General features: G+C 36.1%; 1 protein-coding gene across 2 annotated transcripts; it reads left to right on the forward strand.

Annotated features, from left to right (window-relative positions):
* Positions 1–494: 494 nt before the first annotated feature.
* Positions 495–26,045, forward strand: LOC144956583 (uncharacterized). Of its 2 annotated transcripts, XM_078887175.1 has the most exons (5): positions 495–1,633; positions 5,712–6,023; positions 20,512–20,652; positions 22,641–22,745; positions 24,362–26,045. In XM_078887175.1, exons 2-5 carry the CDS (start codon positions 5,741–5,743, stop codon positions 25,261–25,263), a joined length of 1,431 nt encoding a protein of 476 aa, XP_078743301.1. In that variant the 5' UTR covers positions 495–1,633; positions 5,712–5,740; the 3' UTR covers positions 25,264–26,045. The 2 variants fall into 2 exon arrangements, with proteins under 2 accessions (XP_078743301.1, XP_078743302.1); XM_078887176.1 differs by lacking the exons at positions 495–1,633; positions 5,712–6,023 and adding an exon at positions 13,434–13,667.
* The last annotated feature ends 262 nt before the right edge of the window (positions 26,046–26,307 follow it).

Raw genomic sequence — 26,307 nt, forward strand, 5'->3', positions numbered from 1 at the left:
GTAGAAGTAGTGGTGGTAGTCGTAGAAGGAATGGTAGTAGTAGTAGTAGTAGTAGTAGTAGTAGTAGTAGTAGTAGTAGTAGTAGTAGTAATAGTTTTCGTAGTAGTAATAGTAGTAGTAGTAGTAGTAGTAGTAGTAGTAGTAGTAGTAGTAGTAGTAGTAGTAGCAGCAGCAGTAGTAGTAGTAGTAGTTGTTGTTATTTTTGTAGTTGTAGTAATAGTAGTCGTGGTTATTGTAACATGGTATCTGTCTTGAATTTACGAGAAAGTGGATGAATCTATACTCCTATCTTCCTCTCTTATGCCCTCTCATCTTCTCCCTACGTCACCTTTCCCATTTACCCCCTTCATCACAAACAGCAACCCGTAACTGTATGTCAACTCTTAGCATTTTAACGTTTAGCATTTACTTTGATGACTCAACGAACTTTGTAAATGGGATACAACTAGCCTTCCTTGACTATCTATCTACGGATGTCCATAATAACCAAAATCACAGTAATTAGTTATTGCCGTGCTCTGGAAAAAAAACAACTCATTTTTTAATTTTGGCCAGAAAACTCGTCCTTTAAATATCGATCTTATGTTTTGCAAAATCTCCCAAACCTGGGACTTCTAATACATTTCTCTCCTTACTGCATCTGTAAGTGAAGATGTTCTCTTCTACAAAACCTTCCTACGCTGAAATACGGAAAATTGCTATGCTGTGGGTTAGAAGAACAGCAACAACAGCCGCAGCAATATCGACAATTGCAATCGCAAAAAATCAACAGTAGCAACAGGAGCAGCAGAAATAACAACAACAACAACAACAACAACAACAAGAACAAGGAATATATAAATGCAACAAGCATAGAAGATCTTGCAACAACCCATTCATACATAATACATACATAATATCGTGACGGGAATTATAGCTAGATGAATACCGAAAACGATTTCAATGATTACATTTTCATGTTATTTTTTTTCTCTCTCTCTTTTAACCGATTTTTCAATTGAGAGATGCACTGCCATCATGTCGATGGTGAAGGACACACATTTATCTAATCAATATGGACACACGGGCACGATCCCTGCCTTCAGTACACTCAAAACCCTGTAGGGGGTCATCAGAAAACTCTGCCATCCAGTAAAAACAAAATGGAAACATTGAAGAACAAAAAAGTTCCGTGAATATTTTTTTCCTATCCGAATTTTGTCAACAAATGTGTGACCTGATTTTTAAGTATCTTTAGACCCAGTGTGTGACTTTCAAACTTTCCTTAGATGTTGGATGTGCACAAAAATTAGAGCAACTATTTCACAAAATCAATGGGAAAGCGGTTTCTATATTATATCAACAGAACCATTATTTTGTCTGATTCAAACTATTGGAGTTAAAACTCGAAGAATAAAAGTTAATAATAATAATCCCATCTCGTGATACAAGTCAATTGTTGTCTTTTTCAGTTATACATTTTTGGAAGGATTATACTTTCATTGTTACTTTCATCCAGGGCGATTGTTATTGTTGAATTTAGAAGGGAATAATAAGAGGAAACAAGAAAACAATGTTATTCACTTCCCTTTGGAAATTTTTGACAATGAGGACAAGAAGAGAATGTTGACAGAGGGAGCTATTCAAATCTCACGTAAGACAAACATTAAAAATGATACTACAGTCGTCCTCGTAAGCGTCCTAACCCATGCACTGGAGTTTAATCTGGCTTTGTAACTAATGTGGAAAAAAAACCCCAGACGAAATCACATGATAATCTTTGGATGGAAGGATGTTGGTCTGTGGGAAATGACTTGCCACCATGCTCAACGAAACTTGTTCAATGACTATTGGGTCGTAGCCATCGTTAACTTATTGCATGACACTGACCAAGACATAACAAGTCTTTGGCCGAAAAAAAAACAACTTGTGTGTTGTATTCAATAGTTCAACCAATGGAAACATTTGTTTTCTTGAGCTCTACTAACGACAACTCACGAGACGCTGCACAAAACTTTAAAAAATGACGTCAAAGTATAAGTCCTAAAGGGTTCTAATGTCAGGTCGTAGCCATCGTTAACATATTATAGCCTGGCACGAGACCGACCCTCAAGGACTTACAGTTTGACGTCATTTTAATGTTTGTGCAGCATCAAGTGAGCTGTTGTTAGTAGTGCTCAAGGAAACAAATGATCCCATTGGTTGAACAATTGATTACAACCGTGGCCTTCGTAAAGTTATGGCCTGACACTGACCAAAAATTGACGTCAAAATGCCAAGTCTTTTGCCACAAAAGAAAACAAATCGTGAGTTGTATTCAATAGTTCAACCAATGAAATAACTTGTTTCCATGAGCTCTACTAAGGACAACTCACTAAGCGGTGCAGAAACCAAATAATGACCTCAAAGTGCCAGTCCTTTTGGATTTCAGTATCAGGCTATAACATAACGATGGCTACGATACAACTCACCATTTGTTTTTGTTTTTTCGTGACCAAAGACTTGTCTTTTGACGTCATGTTTTGTTTAGTGTCAGGCTATAAGTTTGCAATGGCTACGATGTTATTGATGGCTACGATTGGGTGCACAGAAGCAATAAACTCTCTCCCCTCAACAAAAACATACGTTTGTATGGCATTTGAGGGTTCTATTGCAGGTGTCGGTATCTCAGGGGCAAAGTAAATCGTTTTGTTACATATTCAAGCAATATGTGATTGCACAGTGACAGGTTGGGTGACAGTGATTGCAAAACGCTCTCTCTGGCGATATGGTATTGAATCTACTTTACACATGTTACCAACTCAATGGGGTTGATCTATATTAACTTTCCATGTGCTGGAGGTCATTGGTCATTTTGCACATTGGGTTCAAAGTGGCCGACATTGTGAAAAGTGTTCACAGTTTTTATCTATCATCACGATTGGTCATTTTGTTCAGCTTGACACATAGTTATGTTGACAGCTTTCATAAACAAAGCGCGTGTTTATATCAACTATGAAATATCCAATCCTTGGACAGCAACACATCATGCGATCAATGACTTGGTTGGATGAAAAACCTGAATATAGATAGTATGCGCTTGGCCAAGAAGATCACAACATTGCCATCCGGAAGTATAACGGACCAACACACAAAACTATGTGTAACTTTGAACGTTTATAGTCAGGTTAATACAGTACAGTTTAGTGACAAAATTACTCATAAACGCGGATGGAAAAAAAACAAAAACAAAGACCCGAGTGACGTCATCTTCATTCTATCTGTAGATCGCTCCCATTCAGATGTAAATGAGTACATGGCTGTTTAAGATGGTGATGGTAGTAGTACAGTAGTAGTAGTAATAATAATAGTAGTAGTAGTAGTAGCAGTAGTAGTAGTAGTAGTAGTATATATTTAGTAGTATATAGTATATATATATATATATATATATATTATATATATATATATATATGTGTGTGTGTGTGTGTGTGTGTGTGTGTGTGTAAAAGAGACACATAACAAAGGATTTGTAATGTTTTCAATGAAAATGTATTTCCCATGACGTGCTTGCTAATGCGTTGTCCATTGTAAGGAGCAGTGTGCGCGGAGAGTCGGTGGAAAAGCGCCAGATACGTGTACGTACATCTTTATAATCGAACCTCGTTGGTACTCATAATACGCCTCAACAGTCGTAACGTCACTTCCCTCGTAATGACGCATGGTAACTTCGTAACTGGCTCTAAACTATCGGACCAATGGTGGACGCCCTTATGAAATATTTCTCCGACAAACATAAAAGCGTATCCAGAGGGAAAAAAAAACATTATAAATCTGATCATGTTTTGACTTTTACACATTCTGATCATAAGACATATGAAAAGTTCTAGCCAGCATGAAGAATAAAAAGTATCGATTTTCTTTGTTTAGAACCACGATGGCCGCCGTTGCTGGGCGACATGACATCAGACTATTGAATCCAAATTAGAGAACACCGCTTTTTCCCCACGTACCATTTAGCATTTGAACATGTTTTACATTACAATGTATTATTTGTTGTCAGGTGTTGCTCACATTAATGAGTTGTTATCATAACGTGCTACTGACAGTGGTGTGTAGTTATCACGTGCTACTTTCATTCATGTGTAACTATAACGTGCTGCTCACATTGATATACATATAGATAGAATGAAGTTGACGTCACTCATGTCTTTGTTATTGTTTTTGATCGAACATCAGACCTGATTCCAGTCAGATAGTGTATCGCTATCGTTACACCAAATCTATATTTTACTATTATGAGCTACTCTAAGGAAAGAGTTGATACCTTTTGTTTTTTAGCTATTAGACTTTAGTTAAAGGATTAATTGGTTATCGTTGGTTAAGTCCACTTATAATAATATTATCCATGCATATAATATATCAAAATTCCTTTATCAAGAGAAGGATGCACTCTTTATTCACGACTTTACATATTTAAGCTACAACGTGTGTTTCAGAATTAATATTCCCTCTTCTATAATTTTGCTAAAAAGCAACATAGAATTAGGTCATATCTAAGAAATATCAATGCCAAATTTCAATTATATTGGTTGTCTTGTCATGGAGCTGTGACGTGGCAAGTTTGTTGTAGTTTTGATCCTTGCCCTAGACTAATCAAAGGAAAATGGCGGAGCAAAACATTGGTGCAACGTTCTCACGCTACGATGTTCGGGTTGTCATCAAATTTTCAACTCTTCTCAGAAAGTTTTCTGTCGAGATACACGGATAGCACAATGCTCTTTCAATTCAAACTGTTAGAAGGTGGGTCAGGGAAGTTGAAGATGGGAGACCTGAAATGTTGGTTGAGGAACACACTGGGAGACATCTTGTTGTGACTTGTGGCGATACTGTTGTGAGAACGAGAGCTATTGTGGAAGAAGTTTCAAGAAACAACATGTAGGTAGATAAGTAAACTTGTTGGTGTATCCATTAAAGTTGTTTACTGAATATTGACCAACGAACTTGTATGAACGAGGCGTCATTCTACATCACGACAATGAACCTGCTCACAAGTCAAGAGTTGTGAACGAACTTCTCGCTGGAACGCCAGCCCCAATTGCCTGATCTTGTCCCAATAAATAGCATTGTGAAATTGAATGTAAGCTTCAATTCAATATACGAAAACAGATAAAATGGATTTTGTTCATTCATCTTAATAACGCCACTACCACACTGTCTCATTCAACCGAAGTTTTTAATTCATCCTGTTTTGTTTGATAAAGGGGAAATCCGAAACGTCCATTTTATCTGTTTTCGTATATTAAATTGAAACTTACATTCAATTTCACATTGTTATTTAATATCTTCGAGCTTCGAGCAGCAACATTTACATTTGATCTTGCCCCTTGCGACTTCCATCTCTTCCCTAAGGTACACTAAATGCTGCGAGGTCAATGAAAATTTGAAGAGAAGGAACAGATTCAAGAAGCGATGAGGAGTGGTCTTAGAAAATAACCAATAGTCACCATCTTTGGCCGTTAGATAAACCGAATACAGAAGTGTTTTGAACTTAACGGTTCTTATTTTGAAAGGATAATCAATTTTTTTAAAAATATGATACAAAATAAAAAGTTATTCATAATATTATGCGAGAACAGCGCGACAGGGAAACTTAATTCTGAAACATACCTCGTATATTACAATGACCATATGTACGAGTTAATAATTTATGCTTCCTGTTTATTTTTCTTCTCCTCTCTGATAAAACCCTCCAGATTTTTACACCTAAATCTGACAACTCAACATGCAAAGTCCAAGCGAGATTTTCTCGCAGATCAACAGCTTCTTCGTCGGGAAAATCCGAAGGAAATCCTCCGACTCTCTGACGTCACCATCACCGGAAGACGAGGACGAGGAGGACAGCGACTTCGAGGTGACGCCGAGACCCAAGAAGAGTTCATCTGGAAAAGTCCGAAGACACTCGGAAATCACAAACGGTTTCAGGAAGGACAGAGGGTACAAGGCTACTGTGTCCAGACATAGCCAAAACGCTGTCAACTTTATGAGGATGGCCAAACAGGATATTAGTGAGTTTTTTTTTTTCACCAAAGTCTTCAACATCATCATCATCATCATCATCATCATCATCATCATCATCATCTTCATCATCATCATCTTCATCATCATCATCATCATCATCATCATCATCATCATCAGTATCATCATTATTATCAGTACTATATAACACCAATAAGAAAAAGACAAATGCAATTTTAGGTCACCTAAATCGGCATAAATGTATTGAACATCTTGTTCTCACAGGAAAGATAAAAGGTAAAAAGAGAAAAGGTAGACCAAGAAAAATATATTTGAATGGTTTGAACAGCTGGGTGACAAAGACAGAGAAGAGTAATGTTAGTTTTTTTGAGGTTATCTGATCAGAGATATGAATAGCGTACCATGATCACAGATGTCTGGCACATACTTGGTACTTAAAGAAGAAGAAGAAGTAGATATAACATCTTACTTATCCGAACCAGCGACCACCTGAGCTCTAGCCCTTCGGTCTAGATATAACATCAAAACCACCACCACATTTACCACAACCAATCGCCTCACATCGGCATTAAGTCAGGATGGACCAAATGACGAAAAGCCGAATTATAACATATGCTATATGACTTTTCCGCAGGGGTGCTTTCTTTGATTGTGGTCGAGGTAACACATTTCCATTCCCGTCGTGCGTCGTTATTTTGCTCATTGTTGTCTTGTTTCAAGAGCAGGATTTTAACTGTTGGCCAACATGGGGTCATGTCTTATTGTTGTAACTATTCTGCCGTACTGTGGAAAAAACCCATATTTCAAAATTTGGCCAGAAAACTCGTCCTTCAAAAATAAGTAAACCCTCGATGTTTAAAAAACTTAAAACCCTGGTATTGGTTAAATAAACTCTATAACTTTACTATCATCTAAGTAATCGATCTATTTATTTATCATAAATCATCTATATCTTTTCTCTTATATCATTCATCATCATCTTTTCTCTCTCTCTCTTCTCCTCTTTCTCTCTCTCTCTCTCTCTCTCTCTCTCTCTCTCTCTTCTTGTCCCTCTTATTCTCTCTCTCTCTCTCTACGTCTCTCTCCTCTCTCTGTCCTCTTATCCCTCTCTCCTCTCTCTCTCTCTCTCTCTCTCTCTCTCTTCTCTCTCTCTCTCTCTTTCTCTCTCTCTCCCTCTTTCTCACTTACACACACACACACACACACACACACACATATTTCACGCTCACCTCTACCCCTCTTTAATTTTTCAGTCGATCCAATTTACCCCCCCCCCCCCCCCCCAACCCTCGCCCATTCTGGTTTTAGCTTTTATCCCTCTTGCTTTCCTATTCCACCTCGTTACAGGTGTATCTATACCAAACAAAGCAATTCACAAATAACAATATCTCTATCTCATCCTCCTGTCACCTGTTGGAAATCACGTTCACCATCCAAACTCATAAAATTTGTCAATGTCACTCCCACACTCTCACAACGGGCCCCGCCCCGCTTTCCACTCCACACCACACGCCTATGATTAATGAAGAGTCCTTGATAATCAGTAAAAATCAACGACCTCATTAGTAAACAATCTGATCTAAACAACAATATCTCTATCTACGCGCCCCGAGCCTACATTATATTAGAGTGGGAAACGCAGCGCTGAATAAATGTGCACTGTTATTATTATTATTATTATTATTATTATTATTATTATTATTATTATTATTATTATTATTATTATTATTATTATCATTATCATTATTATTATTATTATTTTGATAGTACCCTTTCATTTGGGTTCATTTTTGGGTTTCAATTGAGCTTTTAAATGAAGTAAATAGATATCAATATCCACTAAATGTGCTTTAATCGCTTCACGAGGGGTTCCAAGTCAATAACACCACAATACATATAAAAGGAACAAAATTGACGTCACTCAGCTCTTTGTTATTGCTGCTAGTCAGCCATTTTTATAATCAGTTATCACTAAATTGTATTAATCAGACTATAAACGTTAAAGGTGACATATACCTTTGTGTGTTGGTAAGTTTTATCTGGCTGGCGGATGCTGTAGTTTTTTGGGGGGTTTTTTGACGGACCTCATTACATCAATAGTATTAAACATCACGTCCATAAGGCGCTTTTATTTATTTCTTTTTTTTCCGACAATGACAACGCTGTCACAGACTAGATGCGGCTATGTGGTCTAGTGGTATGACACTCGCTTTCGGATCGGAAGGTCCTGGGTTCGCATAGTTGAATCTGTGGAGGAGGCTCTTTACTCACATTCTAGGTGTAAAATGAGTACCTGGCAGTTAACAGCGTTGTCTGTCCGAAAAAAGTATAATATCGCCTAACAGGCCTCATGTACCGTCCTACATGTTAAATGTTGTTGTTTGCCAGGGACCCCTAGTAAAGCGCTTTGAGCACCTTTAGTGGATATTGCTCTTTGAAAAGGCTCTTTACTAATAAAAACGAGATTTGAGCCAATGACGTAAAGATCAGAACCCGACTGACTTGCTAAAGAATACTTTGCATCGCTCAAGCCGGACCCGAACCAGGGACCATGTTTAAGCGCCACGCGTCACAAACCCCACAAAGGCGCACTACTTCACGTTGTTCCCTCTTCTCAAGATGCAGTCATTTGGTATTCACCTTATAAATAATAATATAGATAATACAGATTATTACTTTTACTTTTACCAGCCTATAGTTAGAAACTAACCTAGACATTTTTTTAAAATTTATGCTCTCCGTTTAGGTAAAATGCTCACAACATTAGCCAGCAAAATTTAACAAACCAACAAACAAAACTTGCATAACCTTTAACGTTCATGGTCTGATTCATATAATTCAGTGAGAACTAATCATTAATAGGCTGTCTAAAAATAATGATAAAGAGCTCAGTGACGTCAACTTCGTTCCTTCTATACATTTTATTTAAAAAAACGCCCACTCAACAAATAACAAGTATTTCTTCTATACCCTTTCCCCTCCCCCCCCCCCCTCCTCCCTCTGTCACCTACAAAACATTAACTAGCTATTTCCACATCCATGTACTCGATCATATTGTCAAGATTAAATCACGTGACTAGATTTGGACCCCCGAGGGGCCAGTCGAATTTCATCCCCTAATGTTTGGATGGTTGTAAAACTACCTGTCGCGTTATAAAAGTGCCAAAGGGTATTATTCAAATTACATCTGTAACACATTTAATTTTACTATTCCTGAGGATAATATTACCGTTTTGATGTAGAATCTTACACACTGTGTTATTTTAATTTGTTGTGTTCAATTTATTATTTATGGTCTGGATTTATTTTTAGAAAAAGGATAGGGTTTCTATCGATTTAGGTGTGTGACTATTTTGAAACTAAAACGTATTTTGTGTGTTATGGTATGAGTGGTTTATTTAGAGGAAGAAGGAAGATGACGAAAATGATGAGGAGGGAGCGGAGAATATTGAGTCGAGTGATAGGAGTTGGGGGAAGAAGAAGAAGAAGAAGAAGAAGAAGAAGAAGAAGAAGAAGAAGAAGAAGAAGAAGAAGAAGAAGAAGAAGAAGAAGAGGAGGAGGAGGAGGAGGAGGAGGAGGAGGAGGGGGAAGAAGAGAAGAAGAAGAAGAAGAAGAAGAAGAAGAAGAAGAAGAAGAAGAAGAAGAAGAAGAAGAAGGAGGAGGAGGAGGAGGAGGAGGAGGAGGAGGAGGAGGAGGAGGAGAAGAAGAAGAAGAAGAAGAAGAAGAAGAAGAAGAAGAAGAAGAAGAAGAAGAAGAAGAAGAAGAAGAAGAAGAAGAAGAAGAAGAAGAAGAAGAAGAAGAAGAAGAACCAATCTTTCGTCTGTTGTGATTTGTTTCGCCTTATTCTTAAGATATCCATGAGAGAGAATTCGTGCTTGTCATCCTACCAGTAAACCATCAAAGAAGTCTTTTTTACACGATCAGCGGGGGTGTAGATTGGACACAAGGCCATGAGGCTTGTGAAATTGCAATTCATCTCGATCTCTATATATAGAGTTAATCGCAGAATAAGAGTACCTTCCACCAGATCTAACTGACCAGCTAGCCAGTCACACCGGAGTCACAATGGGTTGGAAAAGCATCTATTGCAGACGTGAGATTATTTACTGATCTCTTGCCAGAGTGGAAACGAGTGGTCTTCCCATTGAGATATCGAGAGCCTTTCCTTTAGTTTAACAGCTTTAATGTTTGTCTTTCTCCCTAAATTAAACCGTAAAATTTGATAGCTATCCAGATGGTAGAGATAATTTTGAAAACTAATAAATCCTAAATATTTTGTCTCCCCTCCTTCTGAATCTTAGAAACGAGAGGGATACGTGTATTTTAACCTTTCCGTTTAAACGTGACCTCCGCTTTTGTGATTGAGTCTAAGAAATTACACAACGTGAAATGTTTAAAAGGTTAATTAAAATCCAGGTTTGATCCATTGTTGTACAAGGACAAAACACCTTTTTAAAATGTAAATTGTTTTCTTTTTTTTTTTTACATCGTTTATCGATAGCTTTAAATGGCTCTCAATTTGCAAATAAGACATTGTCCTCAGAATTGGATTCAATAGTTTGATGTCACATCGCCCAATAACGGCGACCATCGTGGTTCTAAACAAAGAAAATCGGTACTTTTTATTCTTCATGCTGGCTAGAGCTGTTCAAATGTCTTGTGATCAGAATAAGTAAAGGTCAAAACATGATCAGATTTATAATGGGTTTTTCCCCCCCTGGATACGCTTTTATGCTCGTCGGAGAAATAATATTATTTCATAAGGCGTCCGCCATTGTTCCGATAGTTTAGAGCCAGTTACTAAGTTACCATGCGTCATTACGAAGGAAGTGACGTTACGACTGTTGAAGTGTTGTATTAATTGATTAATTAATATGTTTCTTTTATGATGTGCGGCTATGTGATCTTGTGGTATGACACTCGCTTTCGGATAGGAAGGTCCTGGGTTCGAGCCTTGGAGAAGGCTCTTTACTCACATTGTCTCACCGTACTCAGATGCAAGATGAGTACCTGGCCGTTAGCAGCTTTATCTCTGTCCGAAAAAATTATAACATCGCCTAATAGACGTCATGTCCCGTCCTAAATGTTAAATGTTGCTGTTGGCCAGGGACCCCTTGTAAAGCGCTTTGAGCACATTTAGTGGATATTGCGCTATATACAAATCTCAATCTATTCAATTCATTTCAACAGAAACTTTATAAAGAACCATATTCTTTAATTGTGATGCACTCCCCCCTACACACTAACGCTCACACACACACACATACACACGCGCACAGACACACATACACACACGCACACATATACACACACGCACATATACACACACGCACACATATACACATGCACAGACGCACACATAAACACATACACATACATACACACGCATACACACACATATTCACACACACACACCCACACACACACACCCACACACACACACACACACACACATCTTTAAAAAAACATTGCTTTTTGTTCCGAACTAACCCAGCAAATGCTGACACTGTCACGATTGTCAAAAATATGCAACCCCATACCGCGATACTAATCGTTGACTTAATGTTGCTTTACATTGTAAAGTCATGCGTGTTTCTAACTTTACAATTGATTGATTGATTGATTGATTGATTTTCTCCCTTTGCTAAAACTGAGTAAATATTTATTATCCAGTCAAAAGTCATGGACTGAAAAACCATTCCTCTTTAATCTCCAAGGTGCGTAAATTTGCAGGTCTGACAACCGAACGCAATTATGGGCTCGTTTTAACGTTGTTTCAATGGACAATTAAAAAAAAAAAGAGGGCAGTGTGGCTCAGTAATACGGTCTTTGCTTCCTACCCGAAAGGTACCGAGTACAATCACCCGCCGCTGCGTTGTGTGGCCTTGAGCAAGTCACCTCGCCCTGGCTCACTTTGCGGCGCTGCTCTGCGGCTGACGCCTGGGTTATTCCAGTCTTCCCTTGCAATAGACCCTAAAGACAAATTTCCCCTTGGAGATGAATAAAGGGAGTTTCATTTATTTTATTTTTTAATATTTTTCTTTGGTTTGGGAGTATTTCCATTACAACAATGAGAGAAGTCAATAAAATAGGCCATCAGAACTGTGAATGATTACACGTTGACCAAAACGCATTATTTGCATATTAACAAGAAAACTCTTATTGTTAATTATATCCAAGAAGTTGATTGTACTAGCACTCAAAGCTTTTTGCCAGGTACTGGTTCATACCTGCGTCGAATGGGATCATTTTTATAGTCGAGTGCTTTAGCCATTGGCTAGACTTTCGTAATCAAATTCACCCAATGCGTCACTGAACACACTGATCAAAAGTTCGATATTGTTAGAAGACGAGATACCGCACCTATTCTGAAAATAATATCTACAGTTTTCACAAAACATATAAAATAAATAAATAAATATATAATTAAAAAGAAAATAAATCAGCAAATAAAGAAATAAGTCAATAAATAAATAGACAATATAAATAAATAAATAAATAATGTAAATAAATAAATAAATAAATAAATGTAAATAAATAAATAAATAAATAAATAAATGTAAATAAATAAATAAATAAATAAATGTAAATAAATAAATAAATAAATAAATAAATGTAAATAAATAAATGTAAATAAATAAATAAATAATATAAATGTAAATAAATAAATAAATAAATGTAAATAAATAAATAAATAAATGTAAATAAATAAATAAATAAATATGAAGGCAATGAATAGCACAATGGCACATGTACAAAATCTTTTTCACGGCCGACTCTAATTTCCAACTGTTAACCAGTTACCTACTGTGCTCCAGAAAGACGCATATTGAACAATTTGATAGGGGAGAACTTGTCTTTCAAAGATCGATTGGCTCTCATCTTGTGTTTGTTTAAATAAAAAGAAACGAAAACAGATGTGGGTTTAGACAAAGAGGCGGGGGGGGGGGGGCATCTTGAGTTCGATTAAATAAAAGAAACGAAAAGAGTTGGGGGTTTTGACAAAGAGGTGGGGAAGGGGGGGGTGGATCTTGTGTTCGATGAAATAAAAAGAAACGAAAAGAGATGGGGGTTTCAACAAAGACGGGGTGGGGGGGGGGGGGCTCTATGTAGTAAGACAAACACCGGTAAATAGATGAATAGGTGACGCCTACAAAACAAATTGTGTAATGTGTATTGATCTATAATGCTGACAACTCTTGAGTGACAGGATTACATTTGTGTTTGTTTTTGTTTTGTTTTTGTTTTTTTGTGTTGTTGTTTCTTCTTTCTTTCTTTCTTTTTTTTGTTGTTGTCGGATTTTCCCCCAGTTTCTTAAGATCGTTGTCATATTTTATGTCTAATTTGATCTGTTTACATTTATTTGTATTGAAAGAAGATGAAACTTTGACAACAAGGGCTGTAAAAATACTATTAAAAATATTTTTTATTGCTGTTAGAGATGAAATTCACGGCGGTGTACTACTTCATAAAGACAGTTTATGTTGGAGATGACAATTTGATATTGTGTAGCTATTTCTCTGTTTTATACTTTGACAATTTATTAAGCATAATACAAAGATAGAAGGAATTTTGTGGAGTGCATGCTTTCTTTTGAAATGAAAATCAAATTCCAGTGTTTAATTATGTGATCATGTTTGGAATAGTACGACAGCAGTTCTATAAACTACAAGGTAAGTTAAATGACAGTCTGTGTGTGAGTTTGGGGGCGTCATGTCCCGTCCTGTTGCTGTTGGCTAGGGAACCCTTGTAAAGCGCCTTGAGCACGTTTAGTGGATGTTGCTCTATATAAAAGCTCGATCTTTTAAAAATCCTTCAATAAATAGAATGTACTCTTCTATAGCGCTACGGCCTAAGCCTCTATAAACACAAAAAGACCCTTACAATAATCGCACACACTAACTAAACTAGATACAAGTTGTACAAAATAAAATAAAAGTTACCTTCATTATAGTCTGATTGACACAATTTAGTGAGAACTACTAATACAAATGGATGTTGTGGGTATTTTAGCTAAGCGTATTGCATCAATATAGAAGGAACGAAATCGTCACTTCGCTATTTTTTTTTATTGATTTTAGCCAGACATTTTTATGAGTAGTTCTCACTGAAGTCTATTATTCAGACAACCTTACCAGCCATTTTTAGAATTTCCCCCGAAAATTCAAACCCACCCGACAAAAACATAGACTTTTCCTAATCAAACAAAAAAAGGAACAAGTGAATTCTATACAGAATGTTGTTCAGCAAAATGATCCTACAACACAGTGTTTAGTAATTTATAACTGTAATCAAAGCATTTCTTTACATTTTGTGATGTGCAAAAGAAATTAGAATGAGAAAATTGTTGGTTGAATCATACCGGTAACGAATGTGACGATTTTTCTATAGTTGGTAAGGAGAGGGTTAAAGTTACACATAGTGTTTCGTGTTGGTAATTTTTATCCGGTTGGCGGATATTATGAGTTTATGTAATGAACTCATAGCACCAATGGTACAGTTGTCCATAACGCCTTAACCTGATTACAAAGACGTATGTTTTCGTACAGGTAATCAATCGCATGATTTGTTGCTGTCCAACAATTGGATATTTCTTAACAAATGTAAACACGCTGCTTTGTTTATACTATTTATAAACATACCCATATTTTTCAAGCTGGATAAAATGACAAATCCTGATGTTAGATATTTTTAAAACACTTCTCACTATGAGAGTCACTTTGAGCTCATTTGCAATATGAGCAATGACCTCGATCGAGCACATGGAAAATTGATATAGATCATCCCCATTAATCTAAAACCGTTACAGATATTTACATCTGGTTTTTGTCATCTCCTAAGTAAAAAGTCATACATTTATCCCCATTAGTCATCAAACCAGCATCACATCACCAAATTTACCAAAATCAACCTGAACTTAAAAGACATCATTTTTTTCTCTCCTTCATTTTTGGATTGGCAAAAATAAGTGCGATACAAATGTCTTTTGTGTAAAGGGATTGCACGAAACCAAATCGTCAACAAGCTTTCCTATCCCAGTTTTCAGACAACAGCGTTCATTAGTTGTGACGTCACTTCCCTATTAATGACGCATAGTAACTTAGTAACTGGTTCTAATCTATCGGAACAATGGCGGACGGCCTTATGAAATATTTCTCCAACGAGCATACAAGTGTATCCAAAGGAGAAAAACATTATAAATCTGATCATGTTTTGACTTTTACACAATCTGATCACATGGCATGTGAAAAAGTTGTAACCAGCATGAAGAATAACTAGTAATGATTTTCTTTGTTTAGAACCAAGCTGCTGGTTGCTTGGCTGACGTGACATCAGACTATTGAATCCTATTAACTCTCTCCTTACCAAAACATTTTCAGGATTTTTCCAAACTGTCATAGATATTCAACACAAAAAAGAGATTTCTTTACACTGTAACTCAGAAGCAAATAGAACATAGGATGAAAAGGTGTGTAGGAGGGGGGGGGGGGGAGCAGCGTGGCTCAGCGCTACGGTTTTTGGCTCATACCCAATATATCATTTTATGCACACAAAAAAAACAAAAAAACAAAACAAAAACAAGCTTTACAAAACAGCATCGAGTTATTATGACTATAACAATAACAAATATTTTTCTTCAAATCTTATGATTTATAAAATAAATCTGAAAAAGAAAAATGTTGATTGAATCGTAACGAATGTGACGATATTCCAGTAGTTGGTAAGGAGAGGGTTAAAGGAGAACGCCTGATTAAAAACAGAAAACAGGATAATCTAAACTTGTTGAGAAACATAGTGAGAGATTAATTACACTCCCGTCGACAAAGCAATTTTTGTCGTACTAACTGTTACTTCCTCTTCAAAAGAAGAGAAAAATGAGGTCTTTCAAGTTTCAACAACATTTACTTTACCACATTTATTTACGTATTTTAAATTTATGTATGTATCATTGTCGGCATTTTATACGAGTACGTCTGTACATAAAATTCCTTTTTGGATGAATAAAGTACATTATTATTATTATTATTATTATTATTATTATTATTATTATTATTATTATTATTATTATTATTATTATTATTATTATTATTATTATTATTATTATTATTATTATTATTATTATTATTATTATTATTTTATTATTATTATTATTATTATTATTATTATATTATTATTATTATTATTATTATTATTATTATTATTATTATTATTATTATTATTATTATTATTATTATTATTATTATTATTATTATTATTATTATTATTATTATTATTATTATTATTATTATTATTATTATTATTATTATTATTATTATTATTATTATTATTATTATTATTATTATTATTATTATTATTATTATTTATTATTATTATTATTATTATTATTATTTATATCATTATCATTATTATATTATTATTATTATTATTATTATTATATTATTATTATTATTATTGTTATTATTATCATGTTGATTTTGGTAAATGAATTTGGTGATGCAATGTGGGTTGATGTACAATGAGAATAAATGTATTACTTTTCCTTAGAAGATGATAAAAACCAGATGTAAAAATTGTACCTGTATAAGAATAATAATAAATCTTTGAAATCAGAGAAAGACTTGGTGGTCACCCTGCATTATCATCAAGCAACATTGACTGTTTGCACAAGGTCAATGGTATACGAGTAAATAGTCAAGTAGATAAGGTGGATTTCATCAGTCGAAATCCAATTTTTAAAAGGACACATAATATGTGGCATGCATAGAGGAGGGAGAGAGAGAGAGAGAGAGAGAGAGAGAGAGAGAGAGAGAGATAGATAGATAGATAGATAGATAGATAGATAGATAGATAGATAGATAGATAGATAGATAGATAGATAGATAGATAGATAGGATAGATAGATAGATAGATAGATAGATAGATAGATAGATAGATAGATAGATAGATAGATAATAGATAGATAGATAGATAGATAGATAGATAGAGAGAGAGAGAGAGAGAGAGAGAGAGAGAGAGAGAGAGAGAGAGAGAGGGGGGGGTTAGATTGGAAGGTTGGCTCATGCGGGACATAGGGTACCTCGGGAAAAGGGAATATTGATGATATGCGCTAAGGTAAAATACACACAACATCCATCAGCCGGATTTAACCTACCAACATACAAAACATTGTTTAACCTTAGACGTTTATAGTCTGATTGATATGATTTAGTGAGAACTAATCATATCAATGACTGGCTGAAAACAATAACAAACAGCTGAGCGACGTCAATTTCGTCCCTTCCATAAGCTAGGGACTGCTTTTGGTAGAAGTTATGAATCAATGTTCTAACAAAATGAATTCATGAAATATATTATCTCTGAAAACGTATTGTTCATAATGATAACATGATTTTGATAATGATAATAATAATAATAATAATAATAATAATAATAATAATAATAATAATAATAATAATAATAATAATAATAATAATAATAATAATATTTTGAAATATCGTTAGAAATTAATTTGATTGATTAGATTGAGTAGGAATTTCTTACTTTTTTCTAGTTGAAACCAAGTAGTCAATCATCTTTTTTTCACACTGTATTCAATTTCCACTACAATGATAAATCGACTCGGTACGACTATTTCATCTATCACTCATGTAGAATTATGATTTTAATGATAAACAGAGATATTAATTTGTCAGTTCTACGTGCTTTGTCAAAATAAACATAATAAGCATTCTAAGCAGATATGTTATCCCTTGTACGCATTTGGGCCATGCCATTTTACCGCAGGATCCAAAAAACCGTACATGCCTCGCCCCAAATCCGAACAGTTTAATCCAAGTACACATAGGAATTAATTACACATTAATTTCAAAATGTGGGCATGTATACAGCGTTTTATCCACTAAATGGTATTTTGATAAATCAACAAGGAGTTCAAAAACTTAAGTCACACTGGACATACAGGATGAAAAATGCAGCTTATTTCAATAGACAACAAGTTCTAATTTTAAACCTGAGTAGAGATAGTGTGCGCTTGACTGAGAAGCTCACAACTTTGCCATCCGGAAGTACAACGGAACGACACACAAAACTATGTGTAACCTACAACGTTTATAGATAGAATGAAGTTGACGTCAATCAGGTCTTTGTTTTGGTTTTTTGCCATCCACGTTTATGAGTAATTCTCACTTAACGGTACTATCCAGACTATTATAGATGTTCATGGTTACACATAGTTTTGTGTGTTGCTCCATTTTACTTCCAGATGGCAACGTTGTGAGCTTATAAGCCAAGCGTTTCCTATCTATAGTCTGGTTAATACAGTTTAGTGAGAATGACTCATAAACACAGATGGCAAAAAACAATAACAAAAACCCGAGTGACGTCAACTTCGTTCTTTCCATTGAAAGAGGTTATGAGTGCAGAACTTGTTCCAGTGACTCAAATATTATTCAGACGTCCACAGCGGGACTTGCAACTTCGACCTATATGTTTCGGATATTGACGAGTTCAAAAATACGATTAAGCTCCATGTTTCAATATGTTTTAAATAATTATTGCTATTGTCTTTCATTTGTTAAAGTGAAAACCCGAAACATCCACACAATTTTAACGTCTTTTAATTTAAACAAGAGCTGCCACATCATAGTCATATATTTGTTTTGAAAAAAAAAATTATTAGACTGTATAATTAATTTAATGCTGTACCGGTTTGGGGCAAGAAGTTTACGGGTTTGGGTCAAGATGTTTACGGGTTTGGGGCAAGAAGTTTAAGGGTTTGGGGCAAGAAGTTAACGGGTTTGGGTCAAGAAGTTTACGGGTTTGGGGCAAGAAGTTTACGGGTTTGGGGCAAGAAGTTTACGGGTTTGGGGCAAGAAGTTTACGGGTTTTGGGGCAAGAAGTTTACGGGTTTGGGGCAAGAAGTTTACGGGTTTGGGGCATGAGCCTACAAATTTGGGGGGAGGGGTATGGTCATTTATTTTCGGCTTTTTAGATTGGTAAACATGACATCATACCTGACATATATTTACATCAAACCAATCAGAAGACGTCAAATAATTGAGTTGCACAAACAGTAGTGACGTTAAATAATTGAGTTGCTCAAACAGTAGTGACGTTAAATAATTGAGTTGCTCAAACAGTAGTGACGTTAAATAATTGAGTTGCTCAAACAGTAGTGACGTTAAATAATTGAGTTGCTCAAACAGTAGTGACGTTAAATAATTGCGTTGCTCAAACAGTAGTGACGTTAAATAATTGAGTTGCTCAAACAGTAGTGACGTTAAATAATTGAGTTGCTCAAACAGTAGTGACGTTAAATAATTGAGTTGCTCAAACAGTAGTGACGTTAAATAATTGAGTTGCTCAAACAGTAGTGACGTTAAATAATTGAGTTGCTCAAACAGTAGTGACGTTAAATAATTGAGTTGCTTAAACAGTAGTGAAGTTAAATAATTGAGTTGCTCAAACAGTAGAGACGTCAAATAATTGAGTTGCTCAAACAGTAGTGACGTTAAATAATTGAGTTGCTCAAACAGTAGTGACGTTAAATAATTGAGTTGCTCAAACAGTAGTGACGTTAAATAATTGAGTTGCTCAAACAGTAGTGACGTTAAATAATTGAGTTGCTCAAACAGTAGTGAGTTCACTTGAACCATACGCAGTTAAAGCTGTTAAAATGTGATGTACACACACAGAAAAACCGTACGGATTTGAGGTGACCTATTATATAAAAGTTCATGTTATTAATTTCTGTGCCCATTAATTTTAACCCTCTTTTTACCAACTGTAGAAAAATCGTCAACTTCTTTACGATAATATGTGTTTCTTATTCAGTTCTTTTGTATACCACAAAAGTCGAAGAAAAATTTGTTATATTTTCAAAGAACTCCCTTTCTGCTGTTTTCTAAAACTCGTTTTCTAAACAATTTTTTTTATATTGATGCTATGCGTTAAGGTCAAACACAACATCCGCCAGCCAAATTAATATTTCAACACACAAAACTATGTGTAACTTTTAACGTTTATTGTCTGATTGATATTATTTTGTGATAACTAATTACTAACAGGCTATCTAAAAATAAAAAACGAAGAGCTGAGTGACGTCAACTTCGTTCCATTGTGTACTTATTGCTTTTGAATAAACTGAGTTTAAAATTCTATTCTTTTGTTCCGTCAGTATGACATTTGGGTTAGCTTGGAAACATTTTCTCACCATACTCAGAGTGAAATGATTACCTGACCGTTAACAGTGTTATCTCTGTTGGGGAAAAGATTGTCATATCGCCTAACAGGCCTCACGCCTCGTTCTACGTGTTATGTGTTGCTGTTAGTCAGGGACCCTTTATAAAGCTCTTTGGGCAAGTTTATTGAATATTGCCCAATTGAAATGCTCAAGGGTTGTTTCTGTTTTTGTTTTTGTTTTATAATGACTTAAACTATGTTCCTGTTGCCTGACACAATATGAACGTGTAAATTTATTCACTTAATAATCTTTTTTTTTTCTCAAATCTTTTTTAGAGTTGAACCTAAAGCGCCTCAGTTTTGGAGACAACACCCCACCAGCCCTACCAGCACGTCACTTTAGTATTGAAGGCAATGACGATTTACCTCCCCCTATCCCGGAGAGAAAGTGTTCATTGGAATGCTTTATCGATGTCGGTAAGTTCCTTGTCGAGGATGTTTAGGTCTTTGGCCGCGTAATGACAGTTGTAGTCTTTCTGAGCCACAGATAACACAGGACTGGATTGGACACCAGGGGGGAAAACGTCATCAAAAGTGGCTAGTGAGAGGTTGAGCGCCGCCATTTCATTTTTTATGCAACCAGAGACGCTGTGTTCTGAGCCACATGTCTCAGGGAGGCGACGTTTAGCCTGGACAATAAGAATTGATTGATACCCTTTAGATAGGACGCCTGTCTATTGCAAATTACTTTCCACCAGATCTAACATACCCAGCTATCTAATCACTGTTGGGTGGACAGAGGAAGGTGTGGAGAATCAGTAAACAAACTTGACTTCATCTGGGGTCAATCCCGTTTACTTTGCATGTGAAATGAGTGCTCTACCAACTGAGCTATTAGGACCCTCCCCCCTCCCCCCCCCCCACTCCATGCAATGAGAGAATACATTTATATATTTTAACCAGATAACATTTATAATCCGCTGCGTCAATATGGTATTATCTATGAATGAACAAAATGAATGAGTTTGAGTATAGTTTCAAATTTGATTCGATAAACGAAAGTAAAATTTATGTTTTCTTTAACTTTAAGGGGGTCCCGAAAGCTCAGATGATAGAACACTCTCTTAACACTCAAAGGGACCGAGATCGAACTCGGGTGAAGTCGAGATTTGTTTTCTGACTCCTCTGTCCACCCAGTTGTGATTAGGTAGCTAGGTATATTTAATTCTTTCGGAGAGTACTTTGCGACGCGAAAGACTAACGTCCTATCCAACAGGTAGCAAGTAATTGTTATTGTCCGTTTCACGCTATAGAAACCGGGATAAACTCCGTCTCCTAGGGTCTCATGGTTCTGGGGGATTACTTTTTAAGCTTCAACCCGAAATAATATCGCGATGAGATGGGATGCACTTACGTATTTGTTGAACCTTTGTTATGGAATTTGAGCATCGATTCATATGGTTCAAACACGCTTTGTTTACATTAGTTTAAGCGCATAGAACATGACCAAGTCATGGTTATGCCCTATATAAATATCATAAAACACATTATCATTATTGCAATTGTTACTAATTTCGAGCTTCGATTGATTTCTTACAAAAGATGGATTCGTTTAACCTTGCTACGGTATTCGAGCTTCGGTTTACATGTCACAAAAGATTAAATATATTGTTTCAGAATAGGATTCAACAGTCGTGACGTCACTTCCCTCGTAATGTCGCGTAGTAACCTAGCAACTGGTTCTAAACTATCGGAACAATGGCGGGCGCCTTTATGAAATACTTCTCCGACGAGCATAAAAGTGTATCAAGAGGAGAAAAACATTATTAATCTGATCATGTTTTGACTTTTATATATTCTGATCACACGACATGTGAAAATGTTTTAGCCAGCATGAAAAATATAAAGTACCGATTTTCTTTGTTGGAACCCAGCTGCTCGTTGCTTCGCAGACGTGACATCAGACTATAGAATCCTATTTGAGCATTGAGCCACGCTACAAAAAATAATTGGTTTACCTTTGTTTGTGACATAATTCGAGCCTCGATTCACATGTGACAATGGATTAATTATTTTCTTACAGAATTTGAGGATCATGCACATGTTATACAAATTAATTAGGTTACCTTTGTTTGTTACATAATTCGAGCCTCGATTCACATGTGACAATGGATTAATTATTTTCTTACAGAATTTGAGGATCATGCACATGCTATACAAATTAATAAGGTTACCTTTGTTTGTTACATAATTCGAGCCTCGATTCACATGTGACAATAGATTAATTATTTTCTTACAGAATTTGAGGATCATGCACATGCTATACAAATTAATTAGGTTACCTTTGTTTGTTACATAATTCGAGCCTCGATTCACATGTGACAATGAATTAATTATTTTCTTACAGAATTTGAGGATCATGCACATGCTATACAAATTAATTAGGTTACCTTTGTTTGTTACAGAATTCGAGCGTCGATTCACATTTCGTCCCATGTCCACTTGTCGTCTGCCTGAGCCTTTCATGGACTGTAAGAAGACGTATCCTAGTAAACAACCCAGAAGGAAAGGTGAGAATAGAGGATATCAAATTAAAGCATTTAAGGAGCAGGCACCAATATAGGATAAAGATCTGAACAAGTGTGTATGAAAGATGTCAGACAAATCAAGAAAGAATAATAGAAGAAAAGAAAACCTTCCCAAAAAAATAAAATAAAGCTGGTTTTTGGGATGATTTTTTCAATTCTATTTTTCTTTCTTACTTTGTCTGGACCTTTCATATCTTAAGAATGGAGGACTAGTCATGTCACTTAAATTTAAATTATATTTAAAGCTTTTGATTACATTAACTTGAGCTTTTGCATAGCGCAATATCCACTAAACGTGCTCAAAGCACTTTAAAAGCGGTCCCTTGCCAACAGCAACACTTAACATGTCAGACCCGACAATAGGCAATATATTTTACGTTTCCTCGATAGATACAACGCTGTTAAAGGCCATGTTCTCATTTTACACCAGTGAGAGTGAGTAAAGAGCCTTTTCCAAGGTCTCAACTATGGGCCGCTCAGAGCCAGAGGGACTCGAACCTGTTTAGGGAAGATTAAGGTATTTGTTTTCGCAAAGTCCCAGGTTTGAGAGCTTATGCCAAGAGGAGGATCATTATTAAAAATCGATCGATATTTGAAGGAAAAGTTTTCTGGCCAAATTTTTAAATACGAGTTTTTCAACAGTAAGGCAATTAACTGGTTAGCTCTGTTTTTGGTCCCGAAAGCTAAGTTGGTAGCGCACTGGCTTCACACCCAAGGGAATGCTATTGATTCTGGGTGCAGTCGATATTGTTTCTTACTCTTCCACCCCCACCCGCCTTCTCATCTTTATTTTAAAAAATAATATTGAAAGCGATAATTTATTCATAACCTCTGTATTTTAAATCATGGAGTAAAGAGCTGAACAAAATATAAAAAAGTTCACAGGACATGATTTTAAAAGTCAATAGAAAGAAGAAAGCTGTGTAGTATTCTATGAATGACAATTCATATTTAAAGTGTTTAGGTAAAGTAGAAAACAAGTAGTGCTTTATACTCACAGTGTCCATGATGCTGGTTTTCATCCCACTTTCTTTAACGTAAAATGATCAATAGGACTTACTGGTCCCTACCTCTCTATCCCATTTGGATTGGTTGCTCCTCTATCGAAAAGTACTTTATGCCAGTGCTAACCGACCTAGCTATTTAACATTTCGGGTATACAGACATGGGGTCATAAAAAACCCCAACAAAACAGCAAAACTTGATTGCACCTTGCGTATCTTTGTTTGTGACGTCAGTGCTCTCTCAACTTTTATATCAGGACACCAATCAGTGGTTACGTGTTCTTATAGATAGTAAGCGCTTGGCTAAGAAGCTCACAACATTGCCATCCGGAAATATAATGGACCAACACACAGAACTATGTGTAACCATGACTGTTTATAATCTGGTTAAGACAGTTTAGTGAGAATTACTCATAAACGCGGATGTCAAAAAGCAATAACAAGAGACCCGAGTGACGTCAATATCATTCTATCAATAAAAACGTAAGTGTATCAACCAATCCATAAACATATCTCTAGAATTCAGTACACATGAAATAAAATCTCTTCACAATATTTAGATTAATATCAACTTGACTCGTTTTCTCCCCTCAGCTTTACAGCGCCCTGTTGTAGAACCACCACCACCGCCACCTCCCCAAGATACACCTTCTCCTGATTCTCCTAGCGCTGTGTTTTCATTGTCTTCTCCTCCCTTCAGAGGAGGAGTAGGAGGACCTCGGAAAACGTCAAATCAATTTCCTCATCAAAACCCGAATGGAGCAAGAACATCCCAAAATATCAACATCAGGAATGGACTCGAGCATAACGATCTGCCGCTTCCACCACCGCCCCCAGATCCTTTCCTGAAACCCCTCAACGGGATGAAAAACGGAAACAAATCTGGTACAGCAAAAACGCCCGAAAACGACATGATCATCTCGGCATTGTACTCAAAAGCACAAAAACCAAAACTGAAACAAGACGCACTCGTTCAGAATAATCAAAATCATGACAGTGAAATCAAAAACAATTTCAACAGGTCATCCGGTGTGTTTAGCAGACTTAGCGGATCTGGCAATGGTGTAAACGGCTCAGAAATACCTCATTTACCCCCATCCCTGATACCCCCACCCCCGTCAAAAGCTCTACCACCGCCGCCACCTCTATCAGCAAAGCCAACAAATTTGCTTTTAAGAACAAACTCTAACCAGCAGATCATTACTCCAGCATCGACAAACAGTTCTCCAAAAGGAATGAGGAACTCAATCTCAACTCCAATGTTTTCTACTGTTGAATCAGATGACAGAAAGAGCTTTATCAACGAATTATCAAATGGGCTCTATCAACGAATTATCAAATGGACTGAGTGTGACAAGTTCCTCCAAGAAGACTCAGCGATCTGTATCTACTCCATCTCCCCCACCGCCTCTTCCATCAAGAAACTCATTGATTTCAATGTCGCCTTCGATCAAGCCCAAACCAACGTTAGTAGAAGAAAACGGATCTGGATCTGAACGTATATCTGGGACCAGAAAAGGAGCTCCTTCAAAAATGAATAACACAAGCAAAGAATTGGATGGCAGGCAATTACCAAACAACTCCTCACCCTCAGAGTTGTCCGGGAAGCTTGCAATGCCAAGCAATGCCAAACCTTTGCTTCCACCGAAAAAAGACAGCCTGGCGAATAATAGTAATCATCTCTCACCTTCAACAAGACCAGCGTCTGTAGCATTCTCTCAGGCAACTTTCTCAGCATATCCTTTACCGCCAGCACCGCCGTCACCGACACCAAAACCAACACATATGACCGCTTCTTCATTAACAGATCTACCACCTCCTCCACCTCCTCCGTCTATTTCGGCGTCATCCTTATCCTCAACATCTTTATCCCCGCCATCACCTTCATCAACCTCATCCGCATCATCAACAACATCCCCACGCAAATTGTCAGGTAACAACAAAAACCGCCCGTTGCCTCCCACACCCTCTATCGAGGACCTTTCTCTCAAAGACAATAATTATAGAAAGTCACTCGCTAAAGATAAAGTGTATGAGGAGGGGTGGGGTGGTAAAGAGACCTTTGACCCACGAGAGGAGGATGGAGATATTTATGATTTGATGGAATCTACCAATATGTGACTTAACTACTAAAACGATAACGTTATGGATAATGATAAATAATAATAATATACAATTGTTAAGTGAAACTTATCTGGCGATGTGCAAGATACGTATAATATACTCCTATCCCATGTCTCACAAAAACTGTAATAAATCGGGCTTTTACCAATAATATGTTCAGAACTTGTGATTTCTTATTTTTGCAACGATAAACATATTCTTTATTACACCAACTCGCAATAATAATGATTATTATTATTATTATTATTATTATTATTATTATTATTATTATTATTATTATTATTATTATTATTATTATTATTATATAATAATAATATATAATATACTACTACTACTACTACTACTACTACTACTACTAATATACTACTACTACTACTACTACTACTACTACTACTATATAATAATAATATATAATA

The sequence above is a fragment of the Berghia stephanieae genome, chromosome 11 (genome assembly GCF_034508935.2).
Source record: "Berghia stephanieae isolate SIO BIC M18660-M18661 chromosome 11, UCSD_Bste_1.3, whole genome shotgun sequence".
Taxonomy (NCBI): Eukaryota; Metazoa; Mollusca; class Gastropoda; order Nudibranchia; family Aeolidiidae; genus Berghia; species Berghia stephanieae.